Here is a 16,114-nt window from a genome sequence, read left to right as displayed (position 1 = left end):
AATGATGAGCAGTGATGAGCAGTGGCTCCACAACCTCCACCACCCTGGTCCCACGACAAGGGATGGCATTTCTATATCAGCACCAAATACCTCTGTGCATGGGGAACTAAGGCACAGATCAGAGATGGCTTATGATGATGCTAAACCAAAATCTAGCTCCAAAAATCTCCTGGATCTGTACTCCAAAACTCTCTCCTCTTGAGCATTAAGCTTACATCCATCAGTTGGGCTGGAGAGTGTAGCCAAACCCAAGTTATGTCACTTGCCCAGTCAACAGGGACAGGCAGGAGATGTGCTGGCACCAAGACATGTTGGTGGAGGAACAGGAATACCAGCCCAGGGGGTGCAGCATGCACTGAAATGGCTGCTTATGCCAAACCTCTGGGGACAGAGGAGCCCTCTCCTGTGACTGCTCCTCATGCTGTCTCAAACTTACCTGGATGCTGGAGGTTTGGCATAAGGAAGTTGCTGAAAGCAAACACTGTCTAGTGCAGATGTCGTGGGTGACCCCAAAAAAGTGCTGTGCTTCCATGTCCTTTCCTAAAAGCATGCTAGGGCCCTTCCCCACAAGAAGGACATGGAGGGGCTGCAGCATTCCAGCCTATCATTTGCCACCTCATTTGGCATCTCCTCTGGTCCAGCAGCTCATCCAAAGGGAACAGAACATAGCCCTGACCACACCTGTCTCCAAAGACCCACTGACCTTCACTGGATGGAGCAATGGCACTGTCATCCCATTCCAAGTTGGTGGAGGTGACTGAGTTGAAGGAGTTGAGGGACAGGCTGTCTGAGCCATGCACGGAGCTGGGCAGGCGCTCCTCAAAGTCCAGCAGGTACTGAGGTTTATAGTAATCTGGCATGTATGGGGCCAGGTCCAGGTAAGGAGCATCCTGTGGAGAAGAGAGCATGGGGTGAGTCAGGCTGAGTCACCACACCCAGTTGTTAGCACAGTCCAAGTGACAGGGCTGTCCTTGAATGTCCTCTGACTGTCCCTTCCTGCCACCCTTCAGAGGAAACTGAGGGTTGGCCAGTGGCTCTGAGTGCACCTGGAGGGACACCAGCCCCTTCATCCTCACCCACCTGCCCCACAGCTGGCTTCATACATCACATCATATCATGGGTTGGGTGGGAAGGGACCTTAAAGATCATCTAGATCCAACCCCTCTGCATGGGCAGGGACACCTCCCACCAGACCAGGTTGCTCCAAGCCCCATCCAACCTGCCCTTCAACACTGCCAGGGATGGGGCAGCCACAGCTTCCCTGGGCAACCTGGGCCAGGCTCTCACCACCCTCACACCAAAGAATTTCCTCCTCATGTCCAACTTCAATCTCCCCTCTCCCAGTTTCAATCCATTCCCCCTCATCCCATCCCTCCCTGCCCTTGTCCCAGGTCCCTCCCCAGCTTTCCTGGAGCCCCTTCAGGCACTGGAAGGTGCTCTAAGGTCTCCCTGGAGCCTTCTCTTCTCCAGGCTGAACACCCCAACTCTCCCAGCCTGGCTCCAGAGCAGAGCTGCTCCAGCCCTTGGATCATCTCCGTGGCCTCCTCTGGCCTCTCTCCAACAGCTCCATGTCCTTCTTGTTTTGGGGACCCCAGAACTGGCCCCAGCCCTGCAGGGGGGTCTCACCAGAGCTAAGCAGAGGGGACAATCCCCTCCCTGGCCCTGCTGGTCACACTGCTGGTGACACAGCCCAGGACATGTTTGGTTTCTGGGCTCCAGCACACAGGGCCAGTTTCCTCACCCCTGCCTTGCTCCTCATCTGAGCCCTGCATAGGAGTAACTCAGCAATAGGAACAAACCTCATTGCTGAACCTCCAGAGACCCCAGCCTAGAGCCTTTCCTAAAAGCAGCAGCTGCATGTTTTCAGCTGAAGGCCTTGTTAGAAGGTACACCCTGAACCAAACAGTGGGACCTGTGACACCCAGGATTCCCCCTGCTCCCATACCTGCTCTCCCAGAGCCAAGAGAAAGAGATAAATCACTCACCAGATCCAAGTCAAAGCGGATGAACTCCAGCCCAGACACCAGTGTTAAGAACAAAGTCAGATGATCATGGCTGCAAACCAGGTCATTCCTGCAGCGTGGATAAAACAGAAGGGCTTTAGAGATGTGGGAAAGAGAAGAAACAGCTCCAAGTGTCCTGGTTTCTTGGTGGTGTGTCTCTGAGCTGCCACATACACAGCCCCAGGGATGTCAGCCTGCTGGTGGCCTCCTAGGGGCAGTGGCAGAGCTTAAGGGCAGGTATATGTGGCTCAGAGCAGATGGGCATCCACTATGTACTGGCCCTGAACTAAGCTACAGCCAGATTTCCAGGCATGCAGTGGAGCTGGGTCCCTGGAGTAGAGCTTGGCAGCTTCCTGGGAAATGTAGAAGAAAATAAAGGCTACATCTGGGACTGGGAGTAAAAGCAGTAACTAGAAGAGATGCTTGCAAGGCCTCTTAGATGGAACAGTGTGTCCACACCTGAGGCCTTTCAACTATTCATGCAAAAACTTTGCAAAACCCACAGGGAAAAAGCAGACCCTGAACAACTGCTTGTTCCCCACTGGCAAATTAGAACTTGCTTCCAACAAGAAGGGTTGCCAACCAGTGTCCAAACAAGAACCTGGGACACTCACTTGACGTAATACTTGTGCAGCAGGCTCAGGTTCTCCTGGAACAGCCTCAAATAGCTCTCCAAGGAGTTTTCATTGAGGGCCAGGTACAGCCATGCCCGGCCTGAAAAGAAAGGAGCAGAGAGATTTATTTGTGAGGAAAAGCCTGAGAAGCAAATCAAGCCTGGAAATAATCCCAGGTCAGTAAAAACACTTTAGATTGTTCATTTGCATTCATATCATTTCAGAGGAGTGACTAAGCATTGGGGAAATCTGTGGGGGAAAATGTCAGTGGGAGATGAAGGTCATGATTTGGAGTGGGAATAAGAATCAGAGGCTGTGTGGTAGCTGGTTGAGAAGCAGACACAGAGTTGTGTCTCTGCAGAGATGGGAGCCCTGCTGGCACTTCCAGCAGGGATCAGGAGACGGGAGAGCCAGAGGGAGAATCGCTCTGAATCAGCAGAGGTACAATCTGGGATGTCACACACACCCTGGTGCAGAGAGAGGTGGTGGGGGAGGCAGCTGGGAACCTCTGCTCTCAGCAGTACAGGGCTTGGGAGATGGAGGGTGTTTGGATCACCAGGCAGAGGAGGTCTCTGGGCACCGTCCAGCGTCAGAGCGGCCTCAAGGGTCCCAAACATCTACTACAGGCACTTGCAGAGGGGGAGAAGCAGTGTTGGGGAAAACAACAGCTACAGGCAGACATTGTGGGGCAAGAGAGGTGATGACTTCCCTCCTGCCAGAAGCCCTTCCCCAGGGCACAGCCCAGCTCTGGTTTCACAGCAGAAGCAGGGCTACACCTTTGACCCAACACCCCATCCTGGACACAGTGCAATTATTTCTACAGCCAGGACTCGCACCTCCTTGGTGAGGACAAGCTGGACTCAGCAAGCAGCTCCCTGCTGGCTGCCTTGGTCTGCCTGCAGCTCCAAGCCTTCAACATGTATCCAGGTATTCCCAAAGCGAGGTCAGCCCTGGGAGCCAGGGCAGTGTCTGTGAATACTCACTGCGTCCCAGGTTGGTGGCCACATGCTGAAGGACCTCGATCTGTTTGATGGCTTCACGGCGGGTGAAGTGAACAACCAGCACCCAGTAGCCTGAGGAAAGATCTTGCAGGCTGCAAGAAGGAAGAAGCCCAGAGGAAGGTTAAGCAAAGGGCTTTGTTATTTCCATCCCAGTTACCACCCAGATGGTTTCCCCAATGCTGAGGCTACAGGCCAGGAGAGGCGTGGAGGGAAGCAGCCCAGCAGCCCAGGCTCCTGGCTCACCCGTAGAGCAGAGCATGGTCCAGATGTTCACAGAGTCGCTGAAGGACCTTGTCGTGGTTCCTGATGGCCGGTGTCTCATCTTCACAGGCAGCAAAGTAGCTCTGCAACTGCAGAGAAGAGATGGGAGAGCTCAAACACCTTCTGCAGCCCACCAAGGGGGCAGGTGGAGATGCCGACACACTCACGGCCAGCATTAAACAGCTTTTTCACCTCTCAGCTTGCTAAACCTCCATGTAGGTTACTTAAGGGGTGTAGCAGTTGGTTTCAAGGCAGTAAAGTCAGAGGAGAACCTCACCCACAGAGATCTCCCCATGTTTCAGAAATATGCTAGCAGCCTGGCCGTGGTTGCACAGCCAACTTCCCTGTCTGTGGAGCAGGCAGGCTGGGCTGCCCAGCTGACACCACAGCAGGGGGGTGGTGGTTCCTCTTCAGGGTGCAGCCCCCAGAAAGCCCCTCAGAACAGAAAGAAATCAAGGCTGTGGGCTCTGTTTCTAGCTCTGCCATGGGACTGAGTCCCCTCCTCAAACTCAGAGAAACCCTGGTTGGGGAGAGAAGTTTCTTCGAGGTATAAAAGGTGCTCTAAGTCAATGTCACGTGCCCTATGCTAAACGTGTGTGAAATCAGAGCAGCTTCAGCATCCTGGGAAGAGATGGAAGACTTCTTGTTCTGGGCAGCCCAAGTGATTGTCACAATGCTGGGTACTGCTGCCAGGCAGCTGACAGGTGGGGTCTCACAAGAGCTGAGTAAAGGAGGAGAATCCCCTCTCTGGCCCTGCTGGTCACGCTGCTGGTGACACAGCCCAGGACACGGTTGGTTTCTGGGCTGCAAGTGCACACAGCTGCCCCATGCTGAGCATCTTATCTACCATCAATCCCAAGTTGTCACATAACATAGCTACCACTTTCTCAAAGCTCAGGGAAGCTCTTCACTCAGCCTCAGTTAACCTGTTCACAGCTGCCAAGTTAGCCCTGAGGCTGGTGCCTGCCCCGTGACAATGGGCTCCACTCAGCGTAAATTGCTTTTCTACTTCTGCAAAACCCACAGGAAATCCTAGAAATCCCCTTACACCCAAATCCTATATCCCTCCCCAGCCAACCCACTGGCCTTCTCCTGCTCCTACAGCTTATTTAGGTGCCCATCTGGCACATACTTCATGTTCAGACAGGGAGATTACTCCTCCAGGGGGTAATCTCTGCTGTACAGGACACTTTAGTTGCTCTGGCTGGTGACAAGCAAGCCCGTGTCACCCGTGTGTACATTATTTTGGTGACTTGGTATGTCTTTACCAAATCTCACAAGGTAGATTAAAAAAAAACAACAACAAACAAAAACAACCAAAAAAGTTGACAGGAATGTGCTTGTTGAATCTGACCTGTCCCCAGAAACTGGTTTCTCCTCTTGAGTCATTGCTTAAGGTCCTTTAGAAAAATTATCCAGTCTCCATGTAAAAGTTATCAAAGGGACAGAGAACACTTCACAGCTCCTGGGAACCATTCCCAACAACACTCTATCCAGCTCCCAACACCCTCCTGGCTTGAAGACCTTGACTGGAGCTCTTAGGTAAGATGGGAGAGCCAGGCATGTTCCCACATGGAGCTGGTCCCAGCCCTTACGTGGGAAAGGTGATGCTGAGCAGGGATAATCACAGCCAGATTCCCTGGTCCCATCACCCAGCACAGTTCAGCCTGTCCCTGTCCCACCTAGTCCCAAAGGTTTCCCCCTTGGGAAGGAAACACACACTAACATTCTGCTTGCAGAGCCCCTCGTGGGGGCTCCAGGGATGCAGATTCTCATGACACCCAGAAAAGACCTGACGTGTTTCAGCTCAGCAGCTCTCATCCATTTTTGGGAGGAATCTGAGCTATTAATAGGCAGCTCAGACCCAAGCAGGGAGAATGCCCTAAAATCCCACTATTCAAGAACTATTTCAGGAGGTACTTGCAGCCAGTCTTCTAAGCTGCAGCAAGGACACCAGAAGAAACAAAGTCATCATTTAGAACTGTGTCCCTCAGGAGACAGATAGATGAAGCCATAGGGGATGGTCTCTGTCACCAAGAGCTGTCTGGAGCTCACTAAAATATCCCAATTTGGAGAGGATGAGGCAGGAAGCAAAGTCCCTGCCATATGGGACGTGAGCCAGGATTCAAGGGCAGAAATGCCCAGCTTGTCCAAACCAGGTTGTAGCCTCTGGAGAGAGCTGGGGTACCCTTGGATGAGGAGTTTTGTCCTGGGTGTTTCTGCTGCCTTGAGGAAATGCAGCTGTGGGAGGCAGCCAGGGTAATACAAAAATAACCTGGCTCTACACAAGCTTACCCTGAAAAACAGGGAGAGATAGACACAGCTCAGGGAGGTCATCCTGAGGAGAACTTGGAGCCTGTGCTGCCAGCTGGAGGAATTCCCCATGACAGAGGCTCCAAGACTGGGCAGCAAAACAGAGGAGCAAATAGAAGTATTTCCTCTTTTTTCTTTCCTTCCTTCTCAAAAAATAATGTAGATCTTTGCTCCAGTCCTTCCTGCTGCCAGTTCACAGCTCACAACCCTCTCCATTGCTACATGGACCGACCTGCTCCCACCATCAGAGGATGCAAACAGCCCTTGTCTCATCTCAGCACCTCCAAACATCAAGAGGCATCAAGCAATTTCTGAAAACCAGGTTTCTCTTCTCTAGAAAAGCCGAATCTCCTCCCCACAAAGGTTCTGAAGGGCTTGTTCAAACCCAGGTGTTACTTGTAGCTGCTCTGCAGGGTGCAGGCAGCCTCCTGCCCTGCACAGAGCAGCCACCCCTGCATTGCATCCCCTTCTTGGGGAGGCAGCTGGAAAACCTGTCCCCACAGTCATGTCCAGAGCAAACCTACCCCAAAAGTCTGTCCCTCTGCAACATCAGGAACCAGAGGTCAAGCTGGTGTGACTGTGCTTTGCTCAGTGTCACATGGTCACAGCAGCCCTGTGCACACTCAGCAGTTTCAGATTTGGGTGCTCTGAGTCACATTTGAGGAGCTGTTGGTCACAGGGAAGTGCAACAAGGGCTCATCCCTTCCCACAGGCACAAAGATGTGCCACCACATTCCCTGGATGGTGCCACATCAAGAGACAGTGCCACTTCCAAGCATCCCTCCAAGCCCTGAGCAAAGGACCTGCAGGGCTTGCTGGAGCACAACCCCCAAAAAGAGACTGTGCAGGAGAATCCTCACTGAGCCACCACGTGTCCAGGGAGGAAACAAGCCAGAACAAGCCTTGGAATCTCCTGGGTTGAGTCATCCCTGCAGTGAGGGTGGTAAAGGGCTGTGAGTTGCAAAAGCTGATGGGGGAGGTGTTCTGGGCTTGGGAAGAAGGGTGAAGACACACATAGAAGAGAGGTACAATGAAACAGCTTTCCCAGTTGGAGAACATCATTTCCCAAAGTTGCATCATTTCCCAAAGGGCCACCTAGCTGAAAATTCATAGGAATAATGACCACAAGCATCTTAGGGCAGAGGCACAGACCATGGATGGTCCCAGCACAGGCAGGAATGATGTGGCACTGCCCTTGAAAAATGGCATTTACCTGGAGTGTTTCTTTCTCTCCTGTAAATGGCTACAAAGCTCAAATGAATAATTTGAACCCAACCTCTCCCAAAACATGGCGTGGCAGATGGACCTGTTTGGGAGGTGGTGACCAAACTTGATGACACATCCACAAAGCAGCTCCCTGACATTCCTGAGCAGAGAGCTGGGGAAAATCAGGAAGGAGGTAAGTGATCCAGTTAAAAACCATTACCTGAATGTGATTCCTGTCACCTCTGGCTTTTTCAGACACATGCTTTTGCCTGCATCTCCTCTGCACTCCAGCACCAGACAGAAGGGTTGGAGGCTGGCAAAGGCCTCCAGCCCTGACCCGGGGCTATTTATAGACATTCCTGTGGCCAAAATAAGTGCTGTGGGCATGCAGGAGGCATCCCCACCCTGCACTGGGACCCAGCACTGGTGTTGCAACAGTGTGGGACACAACCTGCTGGGGTGAACTGGTTACAATCACCCAAACGTTCCAGACTGGGGAGTTCAACACACTTGAGAAGAAAGCAGAGCAGGTGTCCATCCAAAAAGGACACAAAGATGGTTCACACCAGGGGGGGAGGACACAGGGTCTGCACTCTGAACAACTCCACATCATCCCCATCAAAGAGAGGGTGGATTTAATTGTGTTTATCAATCAGGAGTTAATTTTTTTTTCAGTGATACACCACGCCCTGCTCTGGCATACACCTGAAAGGATATTCCTTGCACAATTTTACAGCCTATTAATTGCACCAGTTCTCAGGGAGTGTGAAGCTCTCCAGGCTCATTTGCAGAGCTGCTGTGTTGCAAGAGATGCCAAAAAAACAATGGGGCAGGCACGCTTTAAAGTCCATTCTCCCAATCTAATGATTCTTGTGGTGCTCCTTTGAAATATCTCCAGTATTTCCACAACCTTCTTGAAATACTGAATTCCAGTCTCCTGACCTGCTCACAGATGGCCACAACCCAGCCAAGCCTCCACCTCCCCTCCATAAATCCATCCCATAGATGTTGCAGCAGCAGATTTCCAACACCAAGTATATTTCCCTTGTTCTGCTTGGTACTTCCCTGGCAGGATAAACAATGGTGGAAGAAAAGCAAAGCAAAAAGTCCTTGCATTCCACCAGCTCCCCAACCACAGTACCTGGTGCATGGGAAAGGAGAGAGGCACTTGGAAGCCAATTTTCCCATCCCAAGCACACGGACTGTGCAGGGTTTTCCTCAGCTGCAGGAACACAAAACAAAAGCAGCATCAGGAAGCAGCAGGTGGACAGCTAAAACCTAACAGAATCATAGAATCATCATGGAATTGTTTGGGTTGGAGGGACCTTAAAGACCATCCAGTCCCAACTCCCCTGCATGGGCAGGGACACCTCCCACCAGACCAGGTTGCTCCAAGCCCCATCCAACCTGCCCTTCAACACCCCCAGGGATGGGGCAGCCACAGCTCCCCTGGGCAACCTGGGCCAGGGTCTCACCACCCTCACAGCAAAGAATTTCCTCCTCATGTTCAACCTCAATCTCCTCTCTTCCAGTTTTAATCCATCTCCCCTCATCCTATCCCTCCCTGCCCTTGTCCCAGGTCCCTCCCCAGCTTTCCTGGAGCCCCTTCAGGCACTGGAAGCTGCTCTAAGGTCTCCCTGGAGCCTTCTCTTCTCCAGGCTGAACACCCCAGCTCTCCCAGCCTGTCTTCAGAAATAGCAGCAGCCTTTTTTCTGCCTCAATTCCTGCCCTCTCACGATCTTCCCCAGCAGCTGGAAAGATCAGGCTATCAAGTAAGTGGCTTTCTTGAGGGCAGTACTTCATGAGCCATCCAGGCAGGCAGCTGGAGATGCAAAGCCTTTGCTAGACCCAAACCCCTTCCCAAACCTGCTCCCAGCATCTGACTTTCTATCAGACTGCATGACTGGACAAGGGCAGTGGCACGTTACCCACCAGACTGCACAGCCATAAACCCTCTGCAGCAGGAGCAAACCCCAACAGTTTCCTATAAATGTAGCTTGCAAAGCTGACTAATATAATTATTGAAAAAATACTGATTAAGAAGCCAGCTCTAGGTCACTCTGTCCAGGGCTGCAGTTAGAGCTCAGCACCCTAAGGTGCAAGGCTGGAGCTCCAGGGAGCACCAAAAAAAGGTGGCAAGAGCCTGACTTTGTCCCAGGCAATTGATGACAGCTCAATCCCAAGGGAAGAGACAATGGGAAGGAACAGAACAGACACATGAGAGGAGAGATAAGCAACCAGCACTGTTGTGTCTGCTGGGGGAGCACAGACACTGAAAGGCAAATGGATCAAGAGGAGGCTGGAAATGTCCAGTTGTCCATACCACCTATAAAAGCAGGATGAATTTGAATGGAGGGCTGTTAATCTCTTGTGCACTTGTACAACACAAAGCCCTGAAACTTCAGCTCTGGCAGGATGGTTTGGAGGTTTCAGACATGACTGGACTCATTATTTCTTACAAGAAGCTCCCAAACCAGCACTGGCCTCAGTGCCCAGCTTCCCATCCTGCACTCACTTGAGTCTTAGAATCATGGAATCATAGAAAAGGTTGAAAAAGCCCTCTAAGTCCAACCACCAACCCAACACACTGTGCCCACTAAACCATGTCCCTGAAGTGTCTACATGTTTTTTTGAACACCTCCAGGTTATGATGACTCCACCACCTCTATGGGCAGCCTGTGCCAGGGCCTGACCACAGTGAAAAAATTCTCCCAATATCCAACCTAAACCTCCCCTGCTACAACTCAAGGCCGTTCCCTCTTGTCCCATCCCTTGTTCCTGGGGAGCAGAGCCCGACCCCCCTGGCTCCAACCTCCTCTCAGGCAGTTGCAGAGCCAGCAGGTCTCCCCTCAGCTCCTTGTCTCCAGGCTGGACACCCCCAGCTCCCTCAGCTGCTCCTGCTCACACTTGTGCTCCAGCCCCTTCCCCAGCTCCCTTGCCCTTCCCTGGACACGCTCCAGCCCCTCCATGTCCTTCTTGTCCTGAGGGGCCCAGAACTGACCCCAGGACTTGAGGTGCCCCCTCCCCAGTGCCCAGCACAGGGAAAAGATTTGTGGCTTTCCTGATGAAATCCACTGGCACATTGAAAGCACCACAAGGGGTGTTAGAGCAGACTGAATAGAAACAGAAAGTGCTTGTGATGTGCAGAGACAGGAACCTGAAACAGGTGAAGCTGAAACCCACAGCAAAGCTGCTTCCTGGCTGGAAACACAGAGCCTGGAGTCACTTGTAATCCAGCACCAGCAACACTGTCATCTCCTGGGACACACAGTGTCATCAGCTCTCATCCCCAAGGCTTTTCCAGGGCTTTCCTCCCTCATTTCTGAGCAGCAAATCTTGCAGCAGACTGGGCCTGTGTGTGGCTCAGCCAAGGACAGGATTCTTTATTCAGCAGTGACACCCTGCACATCACAAGGAGCATCCCCTTCCTCTGCTGTGGCTGTGGAACAGGACCCCTGTGCTCACAGGAGGCAGATGGAAGCTCCCACACTCAGCACAACCAACTTGATAGATCTCATAGGAAGGAAAAAAAAACCCCACATCTGGGTGGTAAATGCACCAAATGCACCAAAACAAGAAAGGGTGCCTGTGCCCTGCAACTCTTGGGAACCCTGCTGGCTTTGAATCCCTCCCCAGCAACCAAAACCCACTTATTTCAGTTTCTCTTCTTGGACCAGGACACCAGAAGCAGGGAAAGTTGAAATCACTCAACAGCAGCTGAGATTGTGCAACCAGAGGCTCCGAGGCCTTGCTTCAGCTCCTTGCACAAAACCCACAGCCAAAATCCAGCCTTCTAAACCAACTGCTCTCCCTGTGAAAGCCTTGTGTTAGGGGTAGGAGAACAAAATGCATTTTTTTCCTCCCCAGAAGGCTCTCATAGCCCTTGCCCCCAACAAATTCAGAGCTGGTTTTCAGAAACACCTCCTCTGGGTGTAAAGAGACAACAGCAGCTTAGGAACCCATAGAATCCAATCCCTTTGCAGATGATGAACCTCAAATCATCACCAGACCTGTGTCACAGAATAACAGCGTAGGGGGGGTTGGAAGGGATGTCTGGAGATCATCCAGTCCAACCCCTTCCAGAGCAGTGTCACCTACAGCAGATCCCACAAGAACACATCCAGGTGGGTTTGGAATGTCTCCAGGAATGGAGACTGCACAGCTTCTCTGGGCAGCCTGTCCCAGGGCTCTGTTACCCTCAGAGGAAAGAAGTTTTTCCCTAGGTACTGAGCTAAACATAAGGAAAAATGTCAGGATGTGACACAAAAAAGTATGAGGATGTGGCATTAGGAATTATGAAAGAGAGAAACCTTCAAATGCCCAAGTGAGCTGCCCTCTCAGAAGAATCACACAAGGCTTTGTGGGACAAAGCCCTTAGAGAACCAGCAAAATAGGCAGTTTAGGTACATGCACTTGTAGACTTCTTAAAAGCACCTGAGTGACCCTTGGTGGCTTCATGGCCAACTTATGAGGTCCACTAGAATGCTGCTAGCTTCAGCCACAGGCTGCTAGTGGTCCTGTGCTCTAGTGGCCAGCAGCTCTGTCCCAGGCCAGGATTGCCACAGGAGTGATGTCAGCCCCTGCTGCCAGCTCCCCAGAGCAATAAGGATGCGACTTGGAGCAAACACCAGTGAGAGGAAATTACCCTGAAGAAATAAACACCCCTGTGGTCCCTGAGCCAGTGAGGTCCCCCTCAACAGGAAGCAGAAGGCAAGTCATCAACTGGCTATTTTCACATCTCCACAGTAGCTGGGCTAAATAAATCCACCCAGCTGGAGATGAGCACGTTCCCTACATGATTTCAGGAGGGATGCTCCACTCCAGTGCTACCTGCTCCTCTCCAGGACATGGGCATTAAAGCCACCCCCAAATCTACTCTCCCTCACTATGCAGGAGAAGCAGAGACGGGGAGCCTGGGGGACTGCAGAGGCATTTCAGTGATACAGGGCTGAAAATGCAATCTGAAGACAAGCAGAAAAGGCAGCAGCATCAATTGACTGTGAGGGAAGTGGAAACCCTCCCAAAGTCATGCATAAACCAAGCAGAGCCAGAGCTTTTGGCAAGAACTCCTGCAACATCAGCAAAAACCATTGCTCCACCTGATTGACATGCACCAAGGATCAGCTGCTCTGGAGTTCATGGGAATGGGTGTCCTTCAAAGCCAGTAGGAAAAGCCTGAAAAACAGAGGAGAGCCCCAAAATCTGGGATTCTGACGCCTTCCATGATTTTACATTTAGATCCTGGAATTGCCAACAATGAGCTTTGTTTAAGGACTTTGCATTTTCACCACCTAAACACAGGCAGGACAGGAAGAAATCTCTCCATAACCCCCTCCAGTGTCCAGGAGGGCATGGAAACCCAACAAGAGAAAACAAAACATCTAAGCTCCCAGGACCAGGTCACCTGTGACAGCTTCTAGCTACCAGGAGATGGATGGCCAGTGATGGATATGAAGCTGTTGGTGTTTCTATTGTGCTAATCACAGCAAGAGTCCAGCAGGGAGGCACCAGGAAGCAGCTCCCATCCCACTGCTGCCACGTGCAGCAATATCTCCTAGAAGAAAATACACTTGAGTGAACAAGGGTCTGCACCCCACTGGGAGAGGAGGCACAGGAAGGGATGAATTCACACTGAGCCATAACATGCTCATCTCCAGCCTTCTGCCTCAATAAAGCCTGAATTCTTTAAAAAAAAAAAGGTTAGGCATCAATTTGCATGGTAATTTGTGCTGGAGCACAAGGCTCTTAGCAGAAGGCAGAGTGAGGGAGCACTGGATGGGAAAGGGGAAAAGAAATGGTCACGAGACAGAGGCAACAAGCTCCTCAGCATCACACTGTCCATGTAACCAGAGCAGAAGGCACTGCTCTCAGAATTAATGTATATCCCAGGGAGGGCAAGCTGGAGGTGGGACATCACTACCACATTCACAATGCCCTTGGATGTGTGCTGGAATTGAAGCAAGGACCCAACTCACAACTGCTGAGCTCTCCCAAACTCTTCTGAAGACCCCTTGACATCTCTCCAGCTGCAGAAGAAAATGTATTGGGTGTCTACATTAGATGTTCTGCCTCTCTCTCTGCAGCTGAGGCCTGATCTCCCACTTCTGCAGTGTGAGCTACAGTTGAGCTCTGAAATAGGGTGAAGGATGTGAACAGTCCAGATCTGGCACTTCGGAAACCCACAGGTGTATAATTACCCTCTCCAAGCAGGTTTGCATCCCTGCCTTTTCTGCTGTGCTCTACTCCTCAAATATTCCTAGGAATATAAGAAAGTCCTGTTCACTGAGTCTGGAGGGATTTGCTTGAATTGAAGGTTGTTTTTTTTCCCTGTTGATGGGTACAGAATTTACACACTTGCTTGTGCTCTGAGCTCCCACTCCTCAAATTCAGAAGTACCCTGGAGAAAGTCAAGTCACAGCCCAGTAAAGCCACAACCACAGGTCTCAGTGGCACAAACCCTGCCCAGGGCTGTGCTGCTGCTTGTTGCCTTCCCCATCTGAGACAGATGAAAGCTGACAAACAGCTGGATGGTTTTCCCTGGGCCACTCTGTGAAAATAAGGCAATTAGTTCTGCTTCTGCTTCTCAGAACCTGACCTCATAACCAGGTACCTCAGCCTTCTGTGGTGGTTTGTCCCAGTTTACCCAGTCTCAAAGTGGGGTTTAGTCCTGGCTGTCTTCTAAAATATGGCCTGACCTGCAGCCCACAAAATGCTGAGAGTCAACAAACTCCTCCTTGGGTCTGAAGCTGAGAAAGTAAAACCTATCATCACCTGGCCAAAAAGCAGCGTGGGGAGGTGTGTGTGTCTCACCACCACCACATCCAAACCCTCTGCTCTCCAACTTAAACCTTCAACAACAGCAAAAGAAAGGAGCAAGCAACCTACACAGCTAGGAAGCTTTTGAAATCAGAGGTGAGATACTCCAAAAACTCCTCCACACTCCATGACACAATCCCAGCAACAAGGAGTTACTCAAGACAGACCCAGAGGTAAGGAGAGGAGGACAAAGGAGAGCAGGATTTCCCAGGGTGTGGGAAGGGTGTAACTGCTCCCCTTACCTACTACCTTACTCTTCCCACTCACACAGAGAAAAAAAAATAAATAGAATTATCAGGGATTTGAGGGCTGGAGTCAGTCAGGGAAGCATTGGGAAAAATCAGCAGCTCCACAGCTGAAGGGGAGTGATGTCCCTGAGGAAGAACTGCAACCCCGGAGTGAAAAGCAGGGATGTGCCTTTCACCACGTCGTTGAGCTTGGTTTCTCTGGGATGGCATAAATAAACCTGTCAGCCTGAAGCCTCACGTAGATTCCTACATTTCCCTGAGCTTCCCAGCTCTGAACTGAACGGGGAGAGTTCAGAGCACTGAAAAATCCCCAAGTCCTTCTTCGCCATCGGACCAAGACAGGAGCTGGCAGGGACTGAGGCAGGTCTAGGCAGAGCTGTGCTGGCAGAGCTGTGGTTGAGGTGGACAGTTCAAGTACCATCATTGTTACAAATAAGCACCACGTTGATTTTAAAGCATTTCCAACAGGGATCCCCAAGGATTTCCTGAATGCAAACAAATTATGTCCAACAAATCTTGTGTGGGAAGTTAGTATAGTATATCCTCATACATGTGGGGAAACTGAGGCAGGAGATTGTAACAGAGCTTGGAGCAGGCTGGAGATCCGCTGACTTCCAGGTAGATAAAAGATTATCCTTAATTTTTAGAAGAAAGAAAGGTGAGAGACCAGAGGGCAGGGTCACCCAGAAAAGAGAAAGGCTGGGAGAGGTTTGCACATCCATCCTACATCCCAGAGGCAACATCAGGCCATCCATTCCTTAGTAGTGCCAGGAATTCACTTGTGATGGTCTTTGCAGAACAGTTTTTCATGGATGAATCTGTATCAGGACACATTGCAGATCACAGGAGAACTCCTATTCCATAAGGCTGCAGAAACCTAACAACTGGAGATACATCCACAAGTCCTCTGGAAAAAGGTTTTCATGCTGGACTCATCCAGATGCCCCCCCCACTGAATAGCTCAAGGAAAAGGGATCTCCTCCTGGGCCCCCCCAGTCCTGTCTGGAGGAAGAAACCCTTTGAAAAGGGGGAACCCAATAAACCCCAACCAGCAGAGACAGAGGTCCCTGGGGGTGACCCTGGCTACGTCCCTTTGGCAGGGAATGCCATGGGGTCCCCAAACCCCCACAGAGGAACACCTAAAGGTGTTCCCTACCTCTGGCAGAGGGGATGGCAGGGTGTCCTTGACCCCACATTCACGTCCCAGAGCCCCCTCATGTCTCTGGGGTGTTCCCAGCCCCCCTTCCTTCTTGGGGGGGTGTCCCTGGGGACTGTCCCTCTGCCCCAGCCCTCAGGCAGGGGTGTCCCCAGGGACCATCCCCTCAGTCCCACATCTCGGTGGGGTGTGTGTCGAGGTGACCCCCAGCAGCGTCCCCAGCCAGAGGCAGATCCCGGGGACACAGCAGCACTGGGGGTCCCCAGAGCTGTCACAGGGCTGTCCCCAGGCTCACAGGGCTGTCCCACGGCTGTCCCCGGGCTCACAGCCCAGCCGAGGCAGCTCCGGGGCCTCCACCAGAAACAGGGGGTCCCTCAGGTCCCCCCAGCCCCACATCAGGCCCCCACCACCCACCTTCTTGACGGAGAGGGAGATGTTCTCCAGGATGCGGTCCTTCACCTCGGCCGGCTCCATAGCCCCAGCTCCCCGGGCCTCC

At 51.8% G+C, this 16,114-nt stretch overlaps 1 protein-coding gene across 1 annotated transcript in view; it reads right to left on the bottom strand.

Annotated features, from left to right (window-relative positions):
- Nucleotides 1–16,092, bottom strand: part of PLEKHM2 (pleckstrin homology domain containing, family M (with RUN domain) member 2) — a 26,919-nt gene extending 10,827 nt beyond the window's left edge. The window contains exons 1-6 of the mRNA XM_009995743.1: nucleotides 16,033–16,092; nucleotides 3,862–3,968; nucleotides 3,601–3,710; nucleotides 2,618–2,717; nucleotides 1,986–2,073; nucleotides 704–890 (exon numbers count right to left, since the gene is read on the bottom strand). Coding sequence (XP_009994045.1) covers nucleotides 704–890; nucleotides 1,986–2,073; nucleotides 2,618–2,717; nucleotides 3,601–3,710; nucleotides 3,862–3,968; nucleotides 16,033–16,092 — 652 coding nt within the window. The remainder of the gene's footprint in view (nucleotides 1–703; nucleotides 891–1,985; nucleotides 2,074–2,617; nucleotides 2,718–3,600; nucleotides 3,711–3,861; nucleotides 3,969–16,032) is intronic.
- Between the last annotated feature and the right edge of the window lie 22 nt (nucleotides 16,093–16,114).

Source organism: Chaetura pelagica, unplaced genomic scaffold (genome assembly GCF_000747805.2).
Source record: "Chaetura pelagica isolate M959 unplaced genomic scaffold, ChaPel_1.0 scaffold234, whole genome shotgun sequence".
Lineage (NCBI taxonomy): Eukaryota > Metazoa > Chordata > Aves > Apodiformes > Apodidae > Chaetura > Chaetura pelagica.
Note: the sequence above shows the minus strand (reverse complement) of the source record. Positions and strands in the feature narration are given on the sequence as shown.